This window comes from Portunus trituberculatus, chromosome 41 (genome assembly GCF_017591435.1).
Source record: "Portunus trituberculatus isolate SZX2019 chromosome 41, ASM1759143v1, whole genome shotgun sequence".
In the NCBI taxonomy this organism is placed as follows: Eukaryota; Metazoa; Arthropoda; class Malacostraca; order Decapoda; family Portunidae; genus Portunus; species Portunus trituberculatus.
Window position 1 is genome coordinate 25,305,728 of NC_059295.1, and position 25,000 is coordinate 25,330,727.

Here is a 25,000-nt window from a genome sequence, read left to right on the forward strand (position 1 = left end):
TCTCTCTCTCTCTCTCTCTCTCTCTCTCTCTCTCTCTCTCTCTCTCTCTCTCTCTCTCTCTCTCTCTCTCTCTCTCTCTCTCTCTCTCTCTCTCTCTCTCTCTCTCTCTCTCTCTCTCTCTCTCTCTCTCTCTCTCTCTCTCTCTCTCTCTCTCTCTCTCTCTCTCTCTCTCTCTCTCTCTCTCTCTCTCTCTCTCTCTCTCTCTCTCTCTCTCTCTTTTTTTTTTATTTAAACAGTAGATATAATACACAATGCCAAAGCCCTAGTCGTTACGAGCGTAGGGCTATCTATGGCTATGTCTACAAAAAATAATGGTATAATGATGTTTAGAGTGTAATTGGTAGAGAGACAATGAATATGTCCTTGATATAACGTGTCAGCTACAGCTGGTCGGGCGAGCCACTCGTTCGCTCGGCACTTGAAGATGTGCAGGGAGGTGGAGCGGTGCACCATCTGGTTCCACAGGCGACTGTACCGTGGCAGGAAGGAGCGTATATTATGCTCAGTCCTGCTGAACGGTACAGCCACCATGTGTGGGTGCTCAGAGTTTTCTGCCGACCGCGCAGCTTGAGTAAGGGGCGGCGGGCCAGAGAGGCGCAGAGTAGCGAGGTGAGGGGTGTGCAGTGCCTGAGCTTTGAACATAACACAAAGCCCTGCCACATCCCGCCTGTGCTGCAATGGCTGGAAGGTGTCTTGTGCGTTCTCTTGTTGAAAGGACCTGTGTGATTGAGACAGGGTGTGAGTGAAAGTATGATTTTAGAGAGAAGAGTGTGTGTGTTACTGTAACAAATCTTTTCTTTCACAGAGAAGCGTGTCAACAGGCGTTCCTACCATGACTTGGTGTCGAGCTCCTCTGATGAAGATGAGCTGTTCATTGATGCTCTGGCACACAACAAGAAGGCACTACGGTGATTCTTTACATTTTCAAACCACATTGTAACAATAATTTTTTTTATTAGAGTTTTCACCTGGCATGGTCAAACCTAATGAACTGTATTGCTATTAACCAGGAAATCATATATATATTTTTGCAGCTGATTAAATAAATGCCGTCACATTTGATATTTGGGTCCGTGATTGATCTTTTATCAGTTTTGCTCCAGTATTCAATAAGCTTTTCTGCAATTCATTTCCTCAATTACAGTTTGTTGCATTTGCCAAAAGCAATTAGACAGCAACATCTATTCCAGCCGATTGCTTGATGGTCTCTTGTAGTGAATGACTGTCTAACTTCTCAATGGAAAGCTGTTGGTGTCTGCCTCTTTTGGTGTGAAGTACAAAAAGCACCTAGATGAATGGAAATGTTCTTCAGACTGGTGTAAATGAGGAAAGCGGGAGACTCGTGTTGTGAGATGCAGACTGATGTAAATAAGGGAAACAGGAAGGTCATGTTGTGAGACTGAAGTATTAGTGATGATGGATGATTTAGCAACTAGAGTAACTGCTTGCCTTCATCCTTAAATAATTGTAAGTGAAATGGGAAAGGATGACTCACTCTCACTCTTACTCTCATCCTATTTTTTTTTCTCTCTTCTATTCCCTCTGCCTCACATTTCTTACACTATCTAGCAGGCTTACATTCCATACAAAAATTTCCTTGACTGCCTATCTACAATACTTGCTCAGCACAGTGTTGCATATTATTATTATTTTTCCTTGATACAGTCTGGCATCATGTCAAGAAGAAAGGTGTATGGGAAGGAGCCCTCTTAATGTCCTATCTTGCTCACAATGGTAGCTGATCTCTATGATGGTCTCTGCTGAAGCAAGTAATCACCTCCTTTTTCATCCTCCTGTAACTAACTCATGTACACACACACACACACACTCTTCCAAAGGTGATATGTAATGTAATCTTGGTAACCTGTGACACTTGTCGTTACCTGTGGCAGGGAAATGGTTATGAACATGCTTCCGTAGTTAATCTTTAATGCACAAAAATGTTGTTAGAGCATAATATATAAACAAGTTGAAAGTTGAGAATTTATATGAAATGTTAATCTACTTTGATTGTTTTAAGAGAATGGCTTCAATAAATATAATTGTGATATTTTTATACTGTGCCTTAATTAAAATTTATAAATACCTGTATATGTTCCAAATAAATGATGCAAACTATCAAGAACGTGTTTTTTTTTCTCTGCAACTATTCATTCACTTTCTGGCAGCAATTTATTTTTACCAATTTTATTAAAAGTCAGAAAAAGTATCTTGCATAAGGTACAAAAAATAAGCCAAAGAGATGCTTGTTAACATAACCAACCTGTGCCTGTGTCTGTGTATGCATTGAGTGATGTTTGAGTGACTGACGATATGCACCTTCAGGACATGTGGTTCTTGGGCAGGCAGTGGCAATCTCGTGGGCTGGAACTCCCTTCAGTGCAGTTTGCCACGCCACGCTCTACTCCAGCCACGCCTGCCATCATGCCGTGCCCGGAGGAAGACATGCAGTGACGTCCTGTGACACTTCAAATTCTGCCTGTAAAGAGATGTAAGGAATTAAGCATTGTCAATACAGCATCATTTGATTCTTACGTTACATGTACAGACGCCTCCCTACTTGATGAAGCAGCCTTTCTTACCCTTATTGTTACCTAGACCAACACTTAACTAAAGGGATTCTAATTCTAATAGGTAAATATCATATCGTGACGTGCCTGGTAAGCTACACCTTTCTCAATGTCATTTAATGCCCGCCTCTCCATCCCAACTCCCTCCTTGTTTCTACACTTATCGTCACCCTCCATCGATGCCCTCCTCTACTTTTACAATGTCTTTTTTTTTTTTTTTTTCTATATAGAAAGAAAAACCGCTTTATCAAGTATGAAGCTGACTGTAGTGCACGTGATGTGGACATCCCCTCACTGCCTCCACAATAAACTTGGTACTAAACAACTCGCCGCTGAATTATACATACATCATGCAACAACAAGTCTTGGATACATTCTCGTACATGATTAACACACAAGCACTAACACTCTGATGAAGTGTTGTGCCATCAAGTAATGTAATGATGAAGTGTTGTGCCATCAAATAATGTAATGATGAAGTGTTGTGCCATCAAGTAATGTAATGATGAAGTGTTGTGCCATCAAGTAATGTAATGATGAAGTGTTGTGCCATCAAGTAATGTAATGATGAAGTGTTGTGCCATCAAGTAATGTAATGATGAACTGTTGTGCCATCAAGTAATGTAAAAAAGCAAGTCCTCCACCATTGGATTTTTCTTCACCAAAGAAAATGAAAAGTTATATGGGTAACTACAGAAAATAGCGTCAATATTACATAAACTTGCATATAATTTTGCTAGAGGGCGGCCGAGCGTACACACACAGACACACACACACACACACACACACACACACACACACACACACACACACACACACACACACACACACACACACACACACACTATTGTAAACTTAATTTTGAGAAATGTCCCCACAAGATGAATTTCATGGGGCAAAAGATATCCCAACAGATGTGTGTGTGTATATTTACCTAGTTGTAGTTTTACAGGGCCTGGGCTTTATGCTCGTGTGGCCCCGTGTGTGTGTGTGTGTGTGTGTGTGTGTGTGTGTGTGTGTGTGTGTGTGTGTGTGTGTGTGTGTGTTTCATCCTGACAGAAGCAGTTTGGTAGTTTCAAAGTGTCACGTAATCGCGCGGCATAGACACGTCAAGGCGTCGTCATTACGTTAGCAGAACTTCCTCGTTAGACAAGAAACCGGCAAGTGTTGATGATGTCACCAGTGAGGCAGTGACCTATTTCTCCGGGTAAGGGGAGCGACAAACAGCCTGCCGAGGCGGCTGCCCATACTACGGCCATGCTGACGCTTGACAAATGAAGACGCGCCTTAGAAAGGCGTCCCCCCACCCCGGGCCAGCGGTAGGCATGTCCTCCAGCCTCTGGGCGGGGTGGGTCGGCGGGGCACCTTTTGTGGGCGTAACGCGGCGTGCCTTGCGCCACAAGGGTCACGCGGCGAGGGTGGTCACGGCGGCTTATGAGAGGCTGCGGGTGGTGAGGGAGAACAGTGGGGGGTGGCAGGGCAGAGGTGGAGGAGTGAAACAATGGTTAATATTATGTGGAAAGAATCCCATCACTGTTATTAGAACATTCTGACGTACTGCTCCTAAGGAAAACATATACCGGTACTACCATTACAGTTACCGATCACTCATGGCCTCGCCACCCAACACACTCCCACACTCACTCATCCATCTCCTCTGAAACGCATCTATAATCTAATGAAGGAAGCGTGTCGGCTGATACGATGAGATACGGTACAAGAGTGTGTTCATGATACTTTGTCCATGTGTGTATTATAAGTTCATTTTTTTGTTACTGTTCTGATGTTCTGATTGTCATTATCATCATTGTTTTTGCTTTATCTATTTCATTCGCTTTGATAAACTTCTCGTGTTTGTGTCATTTAGCGGTCATTGTGAGTGTGGGCCCCAGGCCTCCCTGCCATCAAGCTGTACCGTTGTATGTTCCTTAGTCTTTTTGATACACGGGGACCTTTTCAAGCACTAATTGCTGTCTTGTCTTCTATTAGACAGAGACATTTCTGCCAGCTAATCATCCATATATAATTACACACGTGGCTGCTTCTCTCTTCTTGACAAGATGTGCCATTTATCTTTTCAGTAGTGAGTCCGTTTCATTTTTTTAACTGTCACTTTCACCCACGTGTCATTTGTGTGGTACAGTGAGAGTATTGAGGATTATTACTATCTATCAATGTCTTAGCTGGCAGGAGCACACACACACACACACACACACACACACACACACACACACACACACACATATTCATTCATTGTTTCCCTTTCCTCCGTTTCCTGGCACTCACACACGCACATTCACTCACTTTCCGCTCTTCTTCATCGGCCCTAAAAAATAATAAATAAATAAATAAATAAATAAATAAATAAAACCAAACCTACTTTTTTGAAGGGTTAGAGTTTCTTTTCTGATTTTCTATGATAGTTTTCTTTGGATCTTATCTATTTCTCTTAATTCCTCTTATGTAAACCAATTTGTACAAACAATTAAAAAAGTATTCGAGAGTGGCACAAAAAGTGTGAATTGTTATGTGAAGGACTGACGCTTGTTTAGATCATGTTGGTACACAGACTCCCTCTTTTCTTTCGACAGTTCTCATATCACTTCCTTATCTCCTCCGTCTATGCCTCTCTCTCTCTCTCTCTCTCTCTCTCTCTCTCTCTCTCTAAAGCATCTCCTCACTTCTTCTTTCCCTCCCTTTTCTCATCTCTTCTAACATTACTTCACATTAATTTTTCCCCTCCCCACTTATCTCTTCCCCTTACCTTACTTTTCCTCCCTTACGATACCCCTTCTCTCCCTCACAACCCTAAGGTCCGTATTAAAAAGTGCTTTGCTCTCTCACCACGACTATTTTCCAAGGCCACAGAGATGACTAGCGGGGTTTTCAAGAGTGTTCCTCCAGTTAATAATGTAGAAATCTTGTCACTCTGCCTCTAGAACCGTAAAAACACCTTAATAGCTCGTGTAAATTTAGGTAAAGCCTTTTGAAATAGTGGAGGTGAAGCGCAGAAGTGTTTGAGAATACGAGCCTTTACCTTCTCTTCTCACCGTCACTCTCAAGTTACCTGCCCCTCCCCTTTCCCCTTCCTCCTCCCCAAGGTAGCCATTCCAGCTCACGGCGGGGGCTCTGTCTGACCTCACCCGCCACATCTCCTGCTCTCCCCAACACCCCCGCCTCCCCACCACCACACCAGTCCCCCTCTCTCCCTTCCCTTCTCCTTAGATCCTTCCCCATAGCACGGTTTCCCTTTGATTCATGATGCTATACGGGAGTCAAGGCTTGAGTGAATTAAATTTTGAAGGGAAAAGGTTTAGTTGGCTACGTGGGGGGAAGAAATGTTGGTAAGCCTTCTACAGGTAAAAAAATTCATTGAGGTGTTTTTTTCAAAGCACTATATTTTTGCAGTTTTTTTTTACCGATTTTCTTTATGTTGGTAAGCCTCTTCAGGTAAACACTTTTTTTTTTCTTCGTATCTAAGCATGTAATAGTTAAAGTGTGTTTTTTAAGTACTTTATTTTTGCAGTTTTTCTTTTTTGCCATTTTTCGTCAATCAATGTTTTTTTTATAAGCCGAAAGAAGCCATGATTGAATTTTTATATAATTTCTATGTATGCTTCATTCTTTTGACTTCATTATAAGTATTTTTATCAATTTACAATGCAGAGAGAGAGAGAGAGAGAGAGAGAGAGAGAGAGAGAGAGAGAGAGAGAGAGAGAGAGAGAGAGAGAGAGAGAGAGAGAGAGAGAGAGAGAGAGAGAGAGAGAGAGAGAGAGAGAGAGAGAGAGAGAGAGAATCAGATTAAACTACTCGCCATGACTTCAATACTGGCACGTCGCACTCTCCTTGAATAACAACACACCCCAAACAAAACCAACAAGCCATTACCACACCAACACCTCGCCTTAACATCACCTTTCCCTCATCAACCCTTACCGCGACAAAGTGAACGAGGAGAGAGAGACAGAAGGACACCAGACTGATCAGGGTAATTCAAGAAGAGCGGCAGGACAGACGTGGGGCAAGTGAGAGGAGAGAAAGAGAGGTTGAAAGTACAGTGTCATGCAATGCAAGGAAGAGAAAGACAGAAGCAAGGCAATGGGATAAGGAACGACAGAGAAAAGAGAGTAAGTAAAGTAATGCAGGCTATAGTTGTAAGAAGAGGCGAGGCGAGGCGAGGCGGGGCGAGGCAATGCAAGGGAAGGCAGGGTAAGGCAAAGCAAGGTAAGAGAGGAGAGAGAGGAGAGAGAGGCAAGGCAAAGTCAGTGCAGAGGCAAGGGAACAGAGACAGGGCAGGGCAGGGAAGGAGCGAGGCAGGGCAGAGGTAAAACAAGGCAGAGAGAGAGAGAGAGAGAGAGAGAGAGAGAGAGAGAGAGAGAGAGAGAGAGAGAGAGAGAGAGAGAGAGAGAGAGAGAGAGAGAGAGAGAGAGAGAGAGAGAGAGAGAGAGAGAGAGAGAGAGAGAGAGAGAGAGAGAGAGAGAGAGAGAGAGAGAGAGAGAGAGAGAGAGAGAGAGAGAGAGAGAGAGAGAGAGAGAGAGAGAGGACAGAGAAGCCGCATCTTATGAATACCCCGTGACTGCCATTCTATATCAGGCTCAGACGACGTAATCCCGCCATGAATTGTGGACAAAACACAGCAGCCTCGTCCATCACAGGGTTTTGAGGCGACGCTGACATATAGTTCTCTTTTTGCCTCCAAGATTAGTTATTGGATTTTTCTGTATGTACTTTTATTCACTGCTTTTTTTTTTCCCCTTTTATTTGTTAGGTGCGTTGAGTTGGTGTGTGTGTGGTAATGGGTAATGCTTAGTGTGTTGTGTTATGGTCTTTAGCAGGTGTGTGTGTGTGTGTGTGTGTGTGTGTGTGTGTGTGTGTGTGTGTGTGTGTGTGTGTATTCAGAACTGTACACACACTCATATGTAGTACCGTAGTTTTGGATTTTTTATTTATTTACTTTATATTTTTTTTAGTGTTTTTTTTTCATGCAAGAGGGAAGCTCACCAAGGGCAACAAAATATATAAAAAAAAGGCCCACTTAAACTGTAAGCTCCCTAAAAGATATGACAGGAGGTAGCCAAGGGAAGCGTTCACCGAGATCACAACCTTCAGCTCTGGGACGCATTTTTACTACGAGTTTTTGTTATAGTTAGACAATTTTATTTACATTAGGAATGGTCTATAGAGGTCAGAAGATTAATGCACAGAGTCTTCACTATTTTAATCTCCATATGAGTTTCTGAAGCTGTATGAAATCGCCAAATAATAAGCAGAATAAATATGAAGAAACACGTCATGGTGCTGAAGAGGTTAATGGAGAGTTCACAGCACCACCTGAACTAGTGCTATTAGACCTCGCTGGGGATAGATTATCGTTTTGGTAAGTGTTCAGGTAGGTTTGTTGGGGCTGGAGTCTTTCCTTTCTCTTTGGCCATTAATAAGTTAAGTTTTGGATGGATGTACAGTAGCAGTGAAAAAAAATAAATATTACGTTTTTATTATCTTTTTCATTATTATCAAATGTTTTCCTCTAAATTTTCCTATACACGAGTTCAGTTTCTCTTCTGAAGTCTAACATGGAGGCCTGTTTAGAGCAAAATAATGTTGACTGCCTTAACTTTCTTCACCCCCTCCCCCCCTCCCACCCACACACACACACACACACACACACACACACACACACACACACACACACACACACACACACACACATTAAATTACAATAAGCAAGGGTAAGGAAGACTAAGCAGAATTTGTAGAGCTTCTGTCTCTCTGTGCATGGTAACAAAAAGATAGAAAAATAGTACAATATTCTTTTATCTCTCTGTGTATTGGGACAAAGAGATAGAAAATACCACATTGTTCTTTTTACCTCGAATCTTCTTATCAATATTTTTCCTTCATTTACAACACTTATAATGAGAAGCTCCAAGTTCTTCCCCACCCCCAAAAAAAAACTTACTCTTCATTAATTTCCTCAAAAAACTGAAAAGAAAACATTCTCAAACAACAAACGACTCCAAATAACACTGACATCACTTCTCTGTTGGTCTATTCTAATACTGAACTTTCTAATCCATAAATATAAATGTGCTTCATGCTTGGGAACTTAAAGAAAAGGAAGGCAAGACTATTAAACTGTGTGTGTGTGTGTGTGTGTGTGTGTGTGTGTGTGTGTGTGTGTGTGTGTGTGTGTGTGTGTGTGTGTGTTAGACAAGCTCTGTGAGAAATGGGTGACGTTTGAGTGTGTCTGGGTGGCGTGTCCAAGTCTGTTTGTTGGGGGTTGGAGGTGGGAAAGTGGGAGGGGTTGGAGGGGGGAGGGTTGTGAAGGGAGGGAAGGAGAGTGAAGAGTTATTCTAACACGGCCTCCAACAACATCCTTCAGGGCTTGGCGTGGTTATTTATTTGTCTGTAGTGGGTCGCTGCTCTCCTTTGTTATGTATGCTTGTTGTTGTTGTTGTTGTTGTTGTTGCTGTTATTTTTGTTGTCAGTATTGGTGGTGATACTATTACTACTACTACTACTACTACTACTACTACTACTCACACTAGTACTACTACTACTACTACTACTACTACTACTACCATTATTACTACCACTACTTCTATTACTACTATAACTACTACTACTACTTCTACTGCTGATTACTTACTACTACTACTACTACTTACTTCTACTACAACTACTACTACTGCTACTACTAATTACTTACTACAACTACTACTTACTACTGCTACTACTGCTCCTACTACCGTCTATTTCTACATTCGTCTGTCATCTGTCTTTTTTGTCACCTAGTCTCGTCTTTCCAACGCCCTCTCCTCTTCCAGGACCTGTCTGTGGCGCGTCACCTTCCTTTCCTTATCTCAGCCTGCCTCAGCACACCCTCCGTCACCTTGCCCTAGCCTCAGCCTGCCTCAGCACACCCTCCCTCAGCCTGCCCTGCTTCATCCACGTCACCTGCTTATCTCGCTGCCCGCCACCACCACCATAATTCCCAACACTCTGTCGTGCAGTTCTACATGCCGGTGTTCTTAATATTCGTACATCACCGGACTTTATCTCTTCTTTTATTTATTTGTACATTTATATATTGCAGTGGTGGGCGTTTCGGGTGATGCTTCCCTCCACCGCGGCGCGACTCGCCTCCGTCTGCAAGGTCGCTAATGTACGCTTGATACTTACACCAATTCATTTCCTCTTTTTTTCCTGGCCGTGATGAACAGCGCAGCGAAGAGCAACGCGGCCCGCACGTTCCTGCACGCCTGCGGTGTGCGCTACAACACCGCATTGAATATATTCTCACACAATGTGGCTTATATTTTTCCAGCCTCGGGAGCGGGTATTAAGGCTGTCAGATAAAGGCACGTTGTATTAACGAGTTTCGTATCTATCACCGCCTCCAAAGGCGTCCCGCCACGCACACTCTAAGCTCTTCATATATTTTGCAGTCACTTTGTCTTACGATCGTGAGAGGATCACACCATTTCTCATATTTCTTGAATCTGTCATCCCCACTGCGGCGCATCACGATTACCTTTTGTCGATAGGTGCGAATAGTTGTTAAACCCACCACCAGGGGTCTGCCCTCCACGCGGGGTTGCCGGCCGCCGCGTTCCGTCGCCTCGGCCTGGCACGGACCTGCCGCGGTCCCGGGCTTTGATCGCTTCTTTCAAAAGCCTTTTGTACAATAAAGCATTAACCTGATACTAATCAGCGGCGCACTGTCACCTGGTATGGCGCGGAGAGCGTTTTTAAGGTGAAATAATGAAGCTTGGCGAACAACGAAGCCAGGGCGGCGTGGATAGGGAGGGAGGGCGAGCAGCGGGCGACCCCCAATGGCGCGCGGGAGAGGCTGACGCGGCGGCGGACACAAGATGAATGGAGATCCTTACACTACCGAGCACCAGGGAATGCAGGGTGCTCTTCGCCACCACTGATGACTCCTAATGTTCACACGACGCCCGCAGGCACGCCCACCGGCCAAAGGTAATTACCAGGCTATAGCGGGCGGCTGGACACTGGCCACGCTGCAGCACATGGCGGCTCACCGCCCATTTTTTAATGCCTGTAGATTGCGAGTCGCGTCCCTCTGCCGCGATACGCGTATAAGCGCGTAAATCTTTTCGCGGTACTTTCTGCTCGGTGAATGAAGCAGTCTTTATTTAATAAGAAGTAATGACAGCATAAATTTCGGAGCGCGTTTGTTGCACGAGAATAATACCTTGCGGTCTGCCATCACCTCAGGCCGGCCAGCTGCTGCCGCCCTGTCACTGCCACCCGCGGACCCGATCACACTCTGACTCCCTCCTGCTGCTCCTGCTGCTGCTGCTGCTGCTCCACACGTACACAAGCTGAGGAAGCTTGTCGCGCGGGGGAGAGTGGACGAGTGCGGCGGAAGAGAGCAGACTGAAAATCTTTTGTTTATTGTCCAAGAAAACACTGTACAGCCTTCACTGTGTCTAGCAAAGTAGTAATTCCTCCACACTTGACTACTTTGTTTGATCGTCCTCCTCCTCTCCATCACAACTACCATCACCATCACCATATCACCAATCCTCATCACCATGGTAGCAGCAGAAGTAAAATCCTCTTACCTAGAACATCAACTTTCCCCTCTAATGCCTTTCTCTCAGCACTCCATCACTCAACACACCAACACTCCTAAACTTCCTCAGCCTTAACGTGAACAGCGACATTTCAGCGTCACTCGGGACCTGCAGCTGTACAAAGACCCGCTGTGTGTGTGTGTGTGTGTGTGTGTGTGTGGAGGCAACATCATTACGTGCACCTTGACCACGCTATCTGCATCATCATAAGGAGGCGATGCACTCAAAAACACCATTATGAACATGCTACCACATCACCACCACCACCACCACCACCATCAACCACCGGGTCCGCTTACACACACACACACACACACACACACACACACACACACACACACACACACACACACACACACACACACACTTATCTACTGTGCCGGGAAAGGAAAGAGAATAAAATACAAAAAAGAAAGTGAAAAAAAAAAAAAACGAAAACCGTAAATCTGAAAAAAAGAAGGAAATAGAGAGAGAGAGAGAGAGAGAGAGAGAGAGAGAGAGAGAGAGAGAGAGAGAGAGAGAGAGAGAGAGAGAGAGAGAGAGAGACGGGGTGGAGCAGCAAGCAGTGATGTGAAGCCACGTGTTCCTTGATTTAAATAAGTGATGATTCTTTATTGAGTCAAATTCAAGACCTGCCAAACCATTATATGCAAAACAGCTCCGTATCTCCTTTTTCCTCCCTTCTTACTACTACTCCGCCTTGCTGTGCGTCCCTGCGTCCCTCTACCCTTCCCTCCCTTCTCTTCCCTCCGCTCGCTCGCCCGCAGTCTATGTAGGAGTGGCTGAGTGGCTTGCGGTGCGCGATACTATAATGCTGGAGTCGGTAGCGGGTCGAGACTATGAGGTAATTACACGGATCGCGCGAGAGAAGGTCAAAAAGTGCTTAGCGAGGGGCGGGTATACACTCTGTCGGCTCCTTGCTTTTTGTTTTCTCTTTTTTTGCCTCCATTCTTTTTTTTTTTCATATTCTAATCTCCTCTTTCTCTCCTCCTTCTCTCCTCTTTGTTCTGTAAGTGCTTCTATAATATTTCGTCTGTTTTCGTGTTTCTTTCGTTATTTCTGTGTTTCTTTCTTCTCAGTGTCTTTTTGTCTTCATTATTTGGTTTCCTTTTCGTTTGTGTTCTTATTTTGTCACTTCGTTTTTCTTTTATATTATTTTATCTCTTAGTTCTCTTTCTCATATTCTTCCTCCTTCTTCTTTTCCTCCTCCTCTTCACTTTTTCTTATTCTTGTTCTGGTTCTTCTACTTCTCTTTCTTTATTCCCTTCCTTCTCCTCCTCCTCCTTGCTCTCTTCCTCCTCGTCCTCGTCCTCGTCCTCGTCCTCGTCCTCTCCTCCTCCTCCTCCTCTATTTTCCTTATTCTTGTTCTCCTTTTTCTACTACTTCCTTATCCCTTTCTTCTCCTTCTCCTGCTCATTGTCCTCCTCCTTCTCCTCCTCCTCCTCCTCGTCCCGTCCACGTATGGGAACAAATCACTGGTGTCTTCCCTCATAACTCATGGATATTGTCAACAAAATGGCTCAACTTTTTAAAAGGAAGCAAGTCCATCAACAGTCTAAAATTTCCCTGAAAGAAGTACTAACATGCATACAATTTAAGAACACATAAGAAGCATACGGCTTGTCATTACGCATTCTTAAGACATGAATAATGCGTCACTCTCACACCTAAAGTTGGTAGCAAATAAATAATAAAAAGAATCTTATGCACGTTTATATAAAAAAAAAAAAAAAAAAAATCATACGTAGCTCAATACAATCTTCTGTCCAATGTGCTGTGTTAGAATCTACACGAGAGAGAGAGAGAGAGAGAGAGAGAGAGAGAGAGAGAGAGAGAGAGAGAGAGAGAGAGAGAGAGAGAGAGAGAGAGAGAGAGAGAGAGAGAGAGAGAGAGAGAGAGAGAGAGAGAGAGAGAGAGAGAGAGAGAGAGAGAGAGAGAGAGAGAGAGAGAGAGAGAGAGAGAGAGAGAGAGAGAGAGAGAGAGAGAGAGAGAGAGAGAGAGAGAGAGAGAGAGAGAGAGAGAGAGAGAGAGAGAGAGAGAGAGAGAGAGAGAGAGAGAGAGAGAGTTCCGTGTTTTCGTGGTGTTACAGTGGTTTAACAAAGTGCAGTGTTGTGAAAATTTCAGTGCTTGAAGTGCTAAGTGTCCTGGTGTCCATGTAAAAGTGTAAGGTGTGCTAAGCCTTGCAATAGTGTTAAAAAATCACTTGAAAAGAGTGTTTGTACCCGTGCAGTGACCGAGACCCGGGCCTGACCTGACGCGAGGCCTAAGGCAGCACACAGTTGCCAAATCTCTCCAAGGTAGTTTTTTTAAACAACCTGTATCTCTCTCTCCGTGGCTGGTTTGGCTTGACTTGTGGGAGAGGTAGTTAGTGTCGTGTGTTTTTTGTGCGCCTGTGGGGAAGTGCTTTGTGTTCTGTGCCAGTGTTCAGTGTCTGTGTTCACGAGTGTGTTAGTGTCGCACGTGTCGTTTAGAACCAACACTCGTTGTCGCCCCCACACCTGGCTCCACAATTCCCCAGGAATCACTTATCCTCTCCCTCAATGTCTAGCCCCGCCCATCGCCCCATAGCCAGGCGAGACTTGCCTGGCTACCAGCCACAGAATTGGTGTTGCGTTTGTGGCAAAGCAACACTTAAGACTCAACACGTGAGCTGTGACGAGGAAACCTGCCGTAACCTTTGTCACAACAGCTGCCTTGGGGATACGCCAGTCTTCAAGTGTAGCTACACGGAACAGCTACGACTCCAAGCAAACATCCCGGACCCCGTCACCTACATCATCGAGGAGACTGATACACCCCAACGCCACTACCGGACGACAGTGGGGAGAGTCAGTGGGAGGGCTTGGAGAGGAGAGCTAGTTTCACTAGTTGAGAAGCTCACTGAGGAAGCCTCTCAACAAAACTGTGTGATTAAGTCCCTCCAGGACGACCGAGACTTGATCATACAACACAGAGACGTGTTTGCTGCGGCTCTCAGAGTAGCAGACAGGCTGATAGCGTCAAAACAGCGCCAGACGCAAGTAGCCACACGCTCTCAGGCAGTCAGCGCCCACGCAGAGTCAATTGACGAACACTGGGAGGTGGTTTGTCAGGACTCTGAGAGGTGGAGGACGTGGTGGAGCTCGGATAAACCGCAACAGCTCCGCCACTCAGCTGTTTTCTCAACTTCCACCTTCCCTTCGCCTGCCCGGGAAACAACGACCGCTCCGCCTACCTCCACTGCTTCCACCGCCACACAGAGCGACTGTGACACCTCCCCAGCGTCTACTGTCACTCCTTCTGCCACACAGAGTGACTGCTCGGTACTCACTACCACGTCTACCGCCACACAGAGCAGCAGGGACTCTTCCTCCATAAACACAGCGAACGGAGTAGATCGCGGTGCCTCTGTTCGCCCACGAACCTCTCCTCAGACCACTTCAGGAGATTGGAGAAAAAAGAAAACTAAGAGGGAAGTGCAGCAGGACGCGAGGAAGGTGTCCAGCGAAGGACTGAGGACTCACCAGGCCACCAAGCAGACACAAAAGCGAGCCAAGGCAAAAGTGTGTGAGTACTGCTCACGGAAAGGACACACTTCTGCTACTTGCCACGCCAGAACTGACGATTTACGTCAGGAGCGTCTCCTACAGCGGCTCCTTACGGTGGAAAGACACACAGCCACACCCTTCCCACCTGCAGCGCCTCAGCCCGCCCACCACCTCACTTCATTTCAGTCCTTACCACAACCTCGCCCACTCCTTCCTCAGCCTGGTATCTGGAATCAGAGCCAGGGGCGGCAGTGGACCACTCCTCTTCACCAGTACCAGCAGTCGGCCGCGGACCCTAACCACCACCTCGGACTAGCAGGCCTCGCTCACTACCATCCCTCACCATGGTACAGCCAGCTTGCCCCGCCGCCAACTAAAGGTCGTCTCTAGCAACGTCCGTGGTCTCCGGACTAACCTTGCAGACTTATACCACAACTGTGTGCAACGACACAATGCAGACGTTGTTGTGGTGACAGAGACATGGCTGAACAGTGAGGTGGAGCCCACGTATGGCAGGATGCAGGGCTTCACCCACTGGGTGAGGAGGGACCGACAGGAGCGAACAGGAGGTGGAGTGGCTGTCTGCTTCAAGGAAGGAATGCAGGCCCAGCTACTCGACATAGACACGCCTCCACTGATGGAGATGATGTACTTCCGAGTAACGCTGGCAGACCGCTCAGCCCTCCTGCTGTGTGCCCTGTATCGCCCCCCGCGACAAGGGCCTGACTCACTCCTGTACCTGACTGAGACTTTAGACAACCTGATGATGGCACACAGCTGCAGCCACGTGCTGATTGTGGGGGATCTCAATCACCACCTGGAAAGAGACGCCTACGAGAATCTCCTGGAGGTGCAGGGTCTGACAGATCATGTCACCTTCCCACACATGAACGAGGAGGGACATTAGACCCTGTCATCTCAGACTACCAGGAGGACAAGCTTCAGTGTCATCAGCTGGGGCTCGTGGGCAGCTCTGATCATCACGCTGTACTGACACAGCTGGAAGTGGGCGTGGCTCAGGACGAGGCCACCACCCGCACCATCTGGCTGTGGAACAAAGCAGACTGGGCTTCCCTGCGCCGCGACCTGACCCACACCCCATGGGCCACTCTGCTACAGGGAGGAGCAGAGAGTGAAGCACTTGCACTCACCTCTCACCTTCTCGCCCTCCAGAGACGCCACGTCCCACACAGGGAATACACCACCAGACCGACGGATCAGCCATGGTTTGGCTACCGTTGCCGTGTTGCTGCTGAGGCAAAGTATGCTGCCTGGCTCCGCTACAAGAGGAACCCGACTCGGCGCAACAAGGACTTGCATAGGGCTGCATGCAGGAGGATGGTGGTAACCAGCAAGTGGGCCTTAAAAAAGTGGGAGGAAAGCCTGCGCCGGAAACTGTGTGGCACTGGCGTAGGAAACAAAACTTGGTGGTCTCTTGTTAAGGACAAACAGGAACTGGCCACCAAGAATCCATCCCTCCCTCAGCAAGCAGGACGGTACTGTCGCCACCAGCAGTAAGGAGAGGGCACAGTTGCTGGCTTCCTTGTTTGCTGGAAAAATGAAGGTGGGGAATCCACAGCAGCCACCGCCTCAGCTGGTCCAGCAATGTGAGAAGACTGTCACCATGGTGGAGGTGACGCATCAGCAGGTGAAGCGATTATTGCGGGGGCTGGACACACAGAAAGCCACCGGCCCTGATGACATCAGCCCGCACCTGCTGAAGCGATGCTCCCAGGAACTGGCTGCCCCTCTCACCCAAGTCTTCACAACTTGTGTACGGGAAAACGTCTGGCCTTCAGTGTGGAAGGAGGCTCGAGTAGTTCCAGTACACAAAAAAAGCTCCAGGACGGACCCAAAAAACTACAGACCCATATCCCTGTTGTCAGTGGTGGGTAAAGTGTTTGAGAGGGTCGTGGCAGAGGTGGTGTGTAGCCATCTCAAGGACAATGCCCTCCTCTCAGACCAACAGTTTGGGTTCAGACCTGGAAGGTCAACCTCCGACCTAATGATGCTTCTCACCAGGCAGTGGCAGGACGCCCTCGACGACGGCAAGGACACTATAGTGGTTGCTTTGGACATAGCTGGAGCTTTTGATAAAGTATGGCACAACGGATTACTAGAAAAGCTTCGTGCTAAAGGCATCCAGGGTGGCTTGCTACGACTCCTGGGAAATTACCTGCAGGACAGAAGCCTCAAGGTGGTTGTCAACGGGCAAACATCTGAGTCCCTGCCTGTGGAGGCATCAGTGCCACAGGGTTCAATTCTTGGCCCACTCCTGTGGAATATCTACGTGGATGATCTTCTCCAGCTACTGCCAGGAGTCAAGGCCTATGCTGATGACTGCACCCTCTCCTATACCTATCCACGCCAGGACAGTGGGCGGGCTGCTGAGGCCATCAATCAGCAGCTACGAGTGATAAAGGAGTGGGGTGCTCGCTGGCAAGTGACATTCGCGCCGGAGAAGACACAGGCAATGGTTGTCTCTCGGTCCCCAGCCGCCATGGCAGCAATGGCAGGAAAGTTGTCTTTTGGCGCTGCTGCTCTCCCACTCCAAGATGACGTCAAGATACTTGGAGTGGAGGTGGATCGAGGGCTGAGGTTTGACAGCCATGTCAAACCATTGCCAAGAAAGCCTCTCACAGGATCTCCGCTCTCAGAAGGATCGCCAGTTTCCTCGACAGGAAGGGAGACTGCTGCTGTACAAGGCACAGGTGCGGCCCCACCTTGAGTACGCAGCTCTCTCCTGGATGTCCTGTGCCGCCACACACAGAAGGAGACTGGACAGCATCCAACGCCGCGCCATACGGCTAGTAGATGCTGCAATACCACCTCACCCAGAGCCTGAGCGTCCCCTTGATTCACTGGAACACCGCAGAGATGTGGCGGCGATCGTAGTGTTCCATAAGGCACAGGTGCAAAGAGTGCCACATCTGGCAGGGCTGCGTCATCCTCTGAGAGTCACCGCACGGAGCACGAGAACGGTGCTCAATGGTGGTGACGCCGTAGAGGTGCCGCGATCCCACGGGTGTCAGCATCAACGCACCTTCGCAGGACGCGTCTCCAGGATGTGGAACTTGTTCACGGCCGCGGTGCCTCACGTCCAGGAGATGAACACACAGTGTCAAACTGATGGCACATAAGTGGAGACAGACACTGCCAACTCCTCTGACACTCTTTGTGACGTGACACTCAGTGTAGTGCAGTGCGTGAATAGTGCTAGTGAAGTGAAAGAACAGTGCTCCATTTACATGCTGACCATCTTGTATATTATCTATTTTTAAGTCTTGTAAATATTGTAGAGAAATAGATTGTAGTACCCTTAGAATAGGTAGCACACGACAGTGCGCCTTTGGGTACATGTTCTTCTGTATAAATTATGTTTAAATAAAAAAAAAAAAAAAAGAGAGAGAGAGAGAGAGAGAGAGAGAGAGAGAGAGAGAGAGAGAGAGAGAGAGAGAGAGAGAGAGAGAGAGAGAGAGAGAGAGAGAGAGAGAGAGAGAGAGAGAGAGAGAGAGAGAGAGAATACGCAGCTCTCTCCTGGATGTCCTGTGCCGCCACACACAGAAGGAGACTGGACAGCATCCAACGCCGCGCCATACGGCTAGTAGATGCTGCACTACCACCTCACCCAGAGCCTGAGCGTCCCCTTGATTCACTGGAACACCGCAGAGACGTGGCGGCGATCGTAGTGTTCCATAAGGCACAGGTGCAAAGAGTGCCACATCTGGCAGGGCTGCGTCATCCTCTAAGAGTCACCGCACGGAGCACGAGAACGGTGCTCAATGGTGGTGACGCCGTAGAGGTGCCGCGATCCCACGGGTGTCAGCATCAACGCACCTTCGCAGGACGCGTCTCCAGGATGTGGAACTTGTTCACGGCCGCGGTGCCTCACGTCCAGGAGATGAACACTCACAGTGTCAAACTGATGGCACATAAGTGGAGACAGACACTGCCAACTCCTCTGACACTCTTTGTGACGTGACACTCAGTGTAGTGCAGTGCGTGAATAGTGCTAGTGAAGTGAAACGAATAGTGCTCCATTTGCATGCTGACCATCTTGTATATTATCTATTTTTAAGTCTTGTAAATATTGTAGAAATAGATTGTAGTACCCTTAGAATAGGTAGCACACGACAGTGCGCCTTTGGGTACATGTTCCTTTGTATTAAGTTTTGTTTAAATAAAAAAAAAAAAAAAAAGAGAGAGAGAGAGAGAGAGAGAGAGAGAGAGAGAGAGAGAGAGAGAGAGAGCACAAACACAAGGTGACAAGCAAATACAACTAGAAGGACAAACAGAGACAGGCAGACACAAACAAATAAACAGAAAGACAGACACACCAAGCACTTAGACAGAAAAAAAAGGAAGAGAAAAAAAAAAAAAAAACACACAACACAAAAATATACCTCTGTCAAAATAGTGAAGGAAGAAGAGTGGGCAGGATAACAACATAACGACCACTTCCTTGTATGGCCCATATTGAGAAAACTTTGCTCTCTCACCACGACAATTTTCCAAGGCCACAGAGACAACTAACCTAATTTCCAAGACCATTTATCTCTTTAATAAACGAAAAATCTTGCTAATCCATCACTAGAAACATAAAAACACCCTTAAAACACGAATATCTTCAATTAGAGCCTTAGGAAAGTAATGATGGTGAGAAAGCAAAGCGTTTAACCCTTCCTTTCTTTTCTTTCTTTCTTTCCTTTCCTTCCTTTCTTTCTTTCCTTCCCATTCCTTCCTTTCCTTTCCTTTCCTTTCCTTTCCCTTCCTTTCTTTCCTTTCCTTTCCTTTCCTTTCTTCTCTTTTCCTTGTACTGGGAAACGATATATTTTTTTCTGACTATCTCTCCCTATTCATGTCTCGATCTTTTCTCTCCTTTCCTCCCCTTTCCTTTACTTCTCTTTTCTACTCCTCTTCTATCCCTCTTCCTCTCCCTCTCTCTAACTCTCTGACAATTAACCTGACGCGGGCGGGCAAGCGGGCAAGCGGGCAGGCGGGCGGGCATGGGGCGGAGAGGTGGATCAGATGAAGGTCGATGTGCGGAGCTTATCTACCTAACTAATAACTGTTTGCAGGTGATGTACGGGCGCGCCTCCAGGAACAGCCGGAGCTTTTGTCATTAACTTAATCACATACACTAAGCCTTGGACGTTGATTAGACCCAGGGAAGTGCATCGTATTCCTTGGCTATCTTGTCCCCTCGCCATCGATAAGTCATCCATTGCTAGTACATGAACGGAATGCAATAGACGATTAAAATGGACGAGGAGGAGGAGGAGGAGGAGGAGGAGGAGGAGGAGGAGGAGGAGGAGGAGGAGTGTGGGAGCCAGTTTTAAGTTTTCTAATATGATGCCAAGTTTTGAGGAGGAGGAGGAGGAGGAGGAGGAGGAGGAGGAGGAGGAGGAGGAGGAGGAGGAGAAGGAGAAGGAGAAGGAGAAGAAGGATTTGGAGGAGGAGGAAGAGGAGAAGTATGGAAGTTTTACGTTTCCTAAGAAGATGCTAAGTCTGGAACACAACATTAAGAAATCAATGATGGATGAGGTCAATTCTGGAGCATTGATTATGAATGGAATGGAGTTGACTCAAAATGTAAAGAAGAATGAGTCGCGTTTTATATTCCTTCCTACACAATGGTAATTCTAACGCCTGTATTCTGAAACGCTTTGCTCCCTCACCATCACTGCTTTCCAAAGGCTCTAGTCGAAGATACTCATGTTTTTTAAGGGTATTTTTATGGTTCTGGTGATGGATTGGCAAGAATTCTAGTCTATCATAAGGAGAAACTGTCTTGAAAACCCGGCTATTCGTCTTTGTGGTCTTGGAAAATTGTCGTAGTAAGAGCCAAATGTTTCTGAGTATGGGTTTAAAACGTAACACGAAGGAATGATGGGAGAACTCAATAATTTCTGGAGTATTAAGTCAACTTTTTCACTGCTAGATCAAATATCCTATACCCATTCACAGCTTTTAATCCCTTCAGCACTGGAACGGATTTTTACCATTAATTTTTGGTGTGATAAGACTATTTTATTGACATTAGCAACGGTCTATGGAGGTTCAGTACAATGACGCGTTTTCATATTCATTCTGTTTACTATTTGTTGGTTTTATACAGCTTTAGAAACTTATGTGGGGATCAAAATAGTGAAAACTCTGGCCATTAATCTTCTAATCTCCATAGACCTTTCTTGATGTAAATAAAATTGTCTTATCACACACAAAACTCAAAAGTAAAAATACTTCCCAGTACTGAGGAGGTTGATGGCCAGAGTCTACACAATTTAAATACCCACACAAGTTTCTGAAGCTGCATAAAATCGCCAAATAGTAAGCAGAGTAAATATGAAAAAGCGTCCTGCTACTGAAGTGGTCAATGGAAAATATTAGTGTTCCATTCCGACGTTGAAGTTAGGTTAATGATGGTAAATTTACATTCTTTCACCTCATTAATTTCTCCGCCAGTTCCTTCACTATGTAGATAATTATTAAAATATCATCAATAATTTATAGAGAAGTGAATATCGAGTGAATGCAAATTAGAAGGATGAGATTGTTTTCATAATACTACTTTTAACTTTTTATTTTTTGGTATCTACAGTCTTTCCAATAATCTAACAGTTTTAACCCTTTCAAAACTGAGGCGTATTTTTACCATGACCTTTGGGTATAATTAGACGAATATATTTGCATTAGGAAGGGTCTATGGACGTCAAAGGATTAATGGCCAGAGTCTTTACTATTTTAATCGCAACATATATTTCTGAAGTTGTATAAAATCACTAAATAGTAACCAGAATGAATATGAAAACGCGGCATAATACTGAAAAAGGTTAAAATAGCAAAAACGCCATTCCATTTTTCTCTGTACTCATGTAAAACTAGATACATTTCTTTTATAGCAACTTTATTGTTAATACACGATGAGGAAAGCAGCAACAGCAACAAAAATAAAGACTAAAGACGCACCAGCTCCGCTCTCCGCACCTTACTGCTGGAATGTGTGAAGCGCTACGGAATAGAACAAAGATTTAAGCCAAAAAAAAAAAAAAGAAAAGAAAAAGAAAGAAAATCTCAACCCTTCACTCCTCATTATGCGCTTCGTATCAAGTGTTGGTCTGTCTGGCCTGAGGACTTGATTGAGGCAAGGTGTCTGCATGCCGTGTGGCGCAGGTGTGTGGTGCAGGTGTGTGGGAAGCGGGCGTGGAGGGCGTACCGCGGCGATTACATTCACTTACGGGGCTGGAGGCTTGGTTGGCGGGGAGAGGAGAGGGGAAGAGAAGCTACTGATTTAGGTGTACACGATGAGAAGAGAGAAGGTGAAGGGAAGATGAGCGGGATCGAACTGGGGCCGCGAGAGGTCGAGGGAACCCGGAGCTCCTTGACGGCTGAAGAAGAGGTGGCGTGGGAGGCGGAGGCAGCGGTAGTGGTGGTGGAAGGAGGTACGTACAAGAGGCTGGCTTGGTTGAGTGGAGCCCCCCCTGCAGGGACACAGGAGGCCACCAGCGGGGAATTTCATATATTACCGAGCGGCGAGGAGGCATAATAGTATCATTTATTGCGTGGCGCGGGTCGTCCGGGGCCCCGCTGGCACCGTATCAGACGTCATGCCTCACAGGGCGCAAGATTCTCTCCCCGCCGCAGATAATGTAACGTCCAGCGAGTGCCGACGTCTAAAATGGGCTAAGATGATGTGGTGCGGCCCGTCTCTCTCTCTCTCTCTCTCTCTCTCTCTCTCTCTCTCTCTCTCTCTCGCGCAATAGTCACATGATCAACACCAATTTCTACAAACAGGGAGGCGATAACAAACCAACAAGACTCCTCTCCACACACACACACACACACACACACACACACACACACACACGTCCATATCTCATCCCTCTGCCACCCAAAGACAGACAGACAGGCAGACAGACGAGCAGCTGTGTATGGCAACAGACTCCCCCATACCTGACTCAATTACAGCGCGGATCATTTAAACTAATTAACCAATATCTCCCTCCCTTGGGCGCCGCTGCTGCCTCACCTCTTCCTCCTCCTCCTCCACTACCCTCTACCCTCTACCTCTACTCCTTACCCCCTCCTCTTCTACCTCTACCCTTTACCTCCTCTTCATCTTCCTCCTTCGTGTCTCGCAGGTGGTAGACGATCACATGGCTCCCCCTTCTCCTCCTTCCTTCCCTCTCTTCCCCCCCTCTCTCTCTCCCTCTCTTTTCCTCTCCCTTCTTCTTCCTCCCCCTTAACAGTGCTGGGAGTAAAAAATGGCTGCAGTAGTAGGAGTCATTTCCACGCCCTCATTAACCCATTACCGCCGCCAGACTGAATGGTAAGGTATCGGCTCGCTCCACGCACACCACCACCACCACCACCACCACTACTCCTCCTCTGGTCCGCCTCGCTCTCTCGCTGTTGTGTTTACTGTTTACTGTTTACTGGTCGTTGGTTTGTTTGTAAGATGTACTGGACACGCGAACCTTTCCTTTTCTTTCGTTAGACGTTTGTTGTTGTTGTTATTAATGTTGCTGTTGTGGATTTGTGGTTGATGAAGGTTGTTTTTGAGTGTGTGTGTGTGTGTGTGTGTGTGTGTGTGTGTGTGTGTGTGTGTGTGTGTGTGAGAGAGAGAGAGAGAGAGAGAGAGAGAGAGAGAGAGAGAGAGAGAGAGAGAGAGAGAGAGAGAGAGAGAGAGAGAGAGAGAGAGAGAGAGAGAGAGAGAGAGAGAGAGAGAGAGAGAGAGAGAGAGAGAGAGAGAGAGAGAGAGAGAGAGAGAGAGAGAGAGAGAGAGAGAGAGAGAGAGAGAGAGAGAGAGAGAGAGAGAGAGAGAGAGAGAGAGAGAGAGACACACACACACACACACACACACACACACACACACACCGCTGATGGTTATTAGTCCCTGGCGCAGCAGAGTGAAAGGTGTGCATCCCTGTAATCTTATTTACTTAACAACTCTTCAGATCGTCCCGCGGCCAGAATGATTACCGGGGCAAGGCGAGGCGAGGAGAAGCGAGGCGGGGTGGGGCGGGGCGGAGTGGGGCGCTCCCTGCTGAGGGCTGGGTGGTCTAATACGCTACTATTACCAGCTCTTGAGGGAGTTTGCCCAGTGAGAGTAATGGTTATCCTCCTCGCTGGATTCACCACCTCCTAGATAACAGCGATAGTGATCCAGATAGCGGCGCCTCGGGATGACCAGGAGGCCGCACCACTTAGCCCCGGATTCAGAAACGCTTTGCTCACTCATCACGACTATTTTCGAACCCCATACAAATAATTAGGGGGATTTTCAAGAGTGTTTCTCCAGTTAATAATGTTGAAATCTTGTCACTCTGCTTCTAGAACTGCAAAAACACTTTAAAAATCGCTCTTCTCTCTCACCACGACTATTTTCCAAGATCAAAGAGATGATCAACTGGGTTTTCAAGAGCGTTTCTCCAGTTAATAATGTAGAGATCTTGTCATTCTGCCTCTAGAACTGCAAAAACACCTTAAAAATCGCTCTTCTCTCAACACGACTATTTTCCAAAGCCACAGAGATGATTAACGGGGTTTTCAAGAGCGTTTCTCTAGTTAATAATGCAGAAATCTTGTTACTCTGCCTCTAGAATCGTAAATAAACACCTTAAAAACTCGTGCAGATTTAAATAGAGCCTTTTGAAACAGTGGAGGTGAGAGAAAGAGCTTTGAGAATACAAATGTAAACACTACACACACAACAACACACGAGAGGGGCAAGGCTAACTAACGCACACTCTTCCTATCTTCGCTAAGGGGGAGGGAGGCCACACTTTGGAGGTATTAGGAGGAGTGGTGATCCGAGGCAGCGTTTAAGGAAGGTGAAACACGCAGGTGATGGAAGCCTCGGGGGGGAAAGTGTTACCGATGATGCTTATAACACTTCTTCTATCGCCCGCTAAGTAATGCTCGTTTGGGGAGATGTGATTTTCTTTTTCCTTTTTTTTTTTTTCGTAAAGGGTTCGAAGTCCATTAAGATTAAGGTGATGTGGGGTTTACTTTACCGCGGGATGAGGAGAGAAGGAGAGGAGAAGAGGTGTGTGTGTGTGTGTGTGTGTGTGTGTGTGTGTGTGTGTGTGTGTGTGTGTGTGTGTGTGTGTGTGTGTGTGTGTGTTTCTTTGAGAGGTAATAAGAAAGGCTAGTCTTTCATTTAGAGAGAAGAAGAGGTGTGTGTGTGTGTGTGTGTGTGTGTGTGTGTGTGTGTGTGTGTGTGTGTGTGTGTGTGTGTGTGTGTGTGTGTGTGTGTGTGTGTGTGTGTGTGTGTGTGTGTGTGTGTGTGTGTGTG

The 25,000-nt window shown here is 46.5% G+C and overlaps 2 protein-coding genes across 4 annotated transcripts in view; one reads left to right on the forward strand and one right to left on the reverse strand.

Annotated features, from left to right (window-relative positions):
* Positions 1 to 2,122, forward strand: part of LOC123516951 (carboxypeptidase D-like) — a 27,685-nt gene extending 25,563 nt beyond the window's left edge. Inside the window, exon 28 of the mRNA XM_045276739.1 lies at positions 806 to 2,122. Within this exon, the coding sequence (XP_045132674.1) occupies positions 806 to 912 (107 nt within the window). The 3' untranslated portion in view covers positions 913 to 2,122. The remainder of the gene's footprint in view (positions 1 to 805) is intronic.
* LOC123516954 (protocadherin-15-like) overlaps positions 182 to 25,000 on the reverse strand; it is a 383,101-nt gene continuing 358,282 nt past the window's right edge. For 2 of the 3 annotated variants that reach the window (XM_045276745.1, XM_045276744.1), the window contains 2 exons: positions 2,264 to 2,479; positions 182 to 718 (listed from right to left, as the gene is read on the reverse strand). The gene's annotated coding sequence lies outside the window, so the exon portion shown is untranslated. The remainder of the gene's footprint in view (positions 719 to 2,263; positions 2,480 to 25,000) is intronic. The other variant, XM_045276746.1, reaches the window with a different exon arrangement.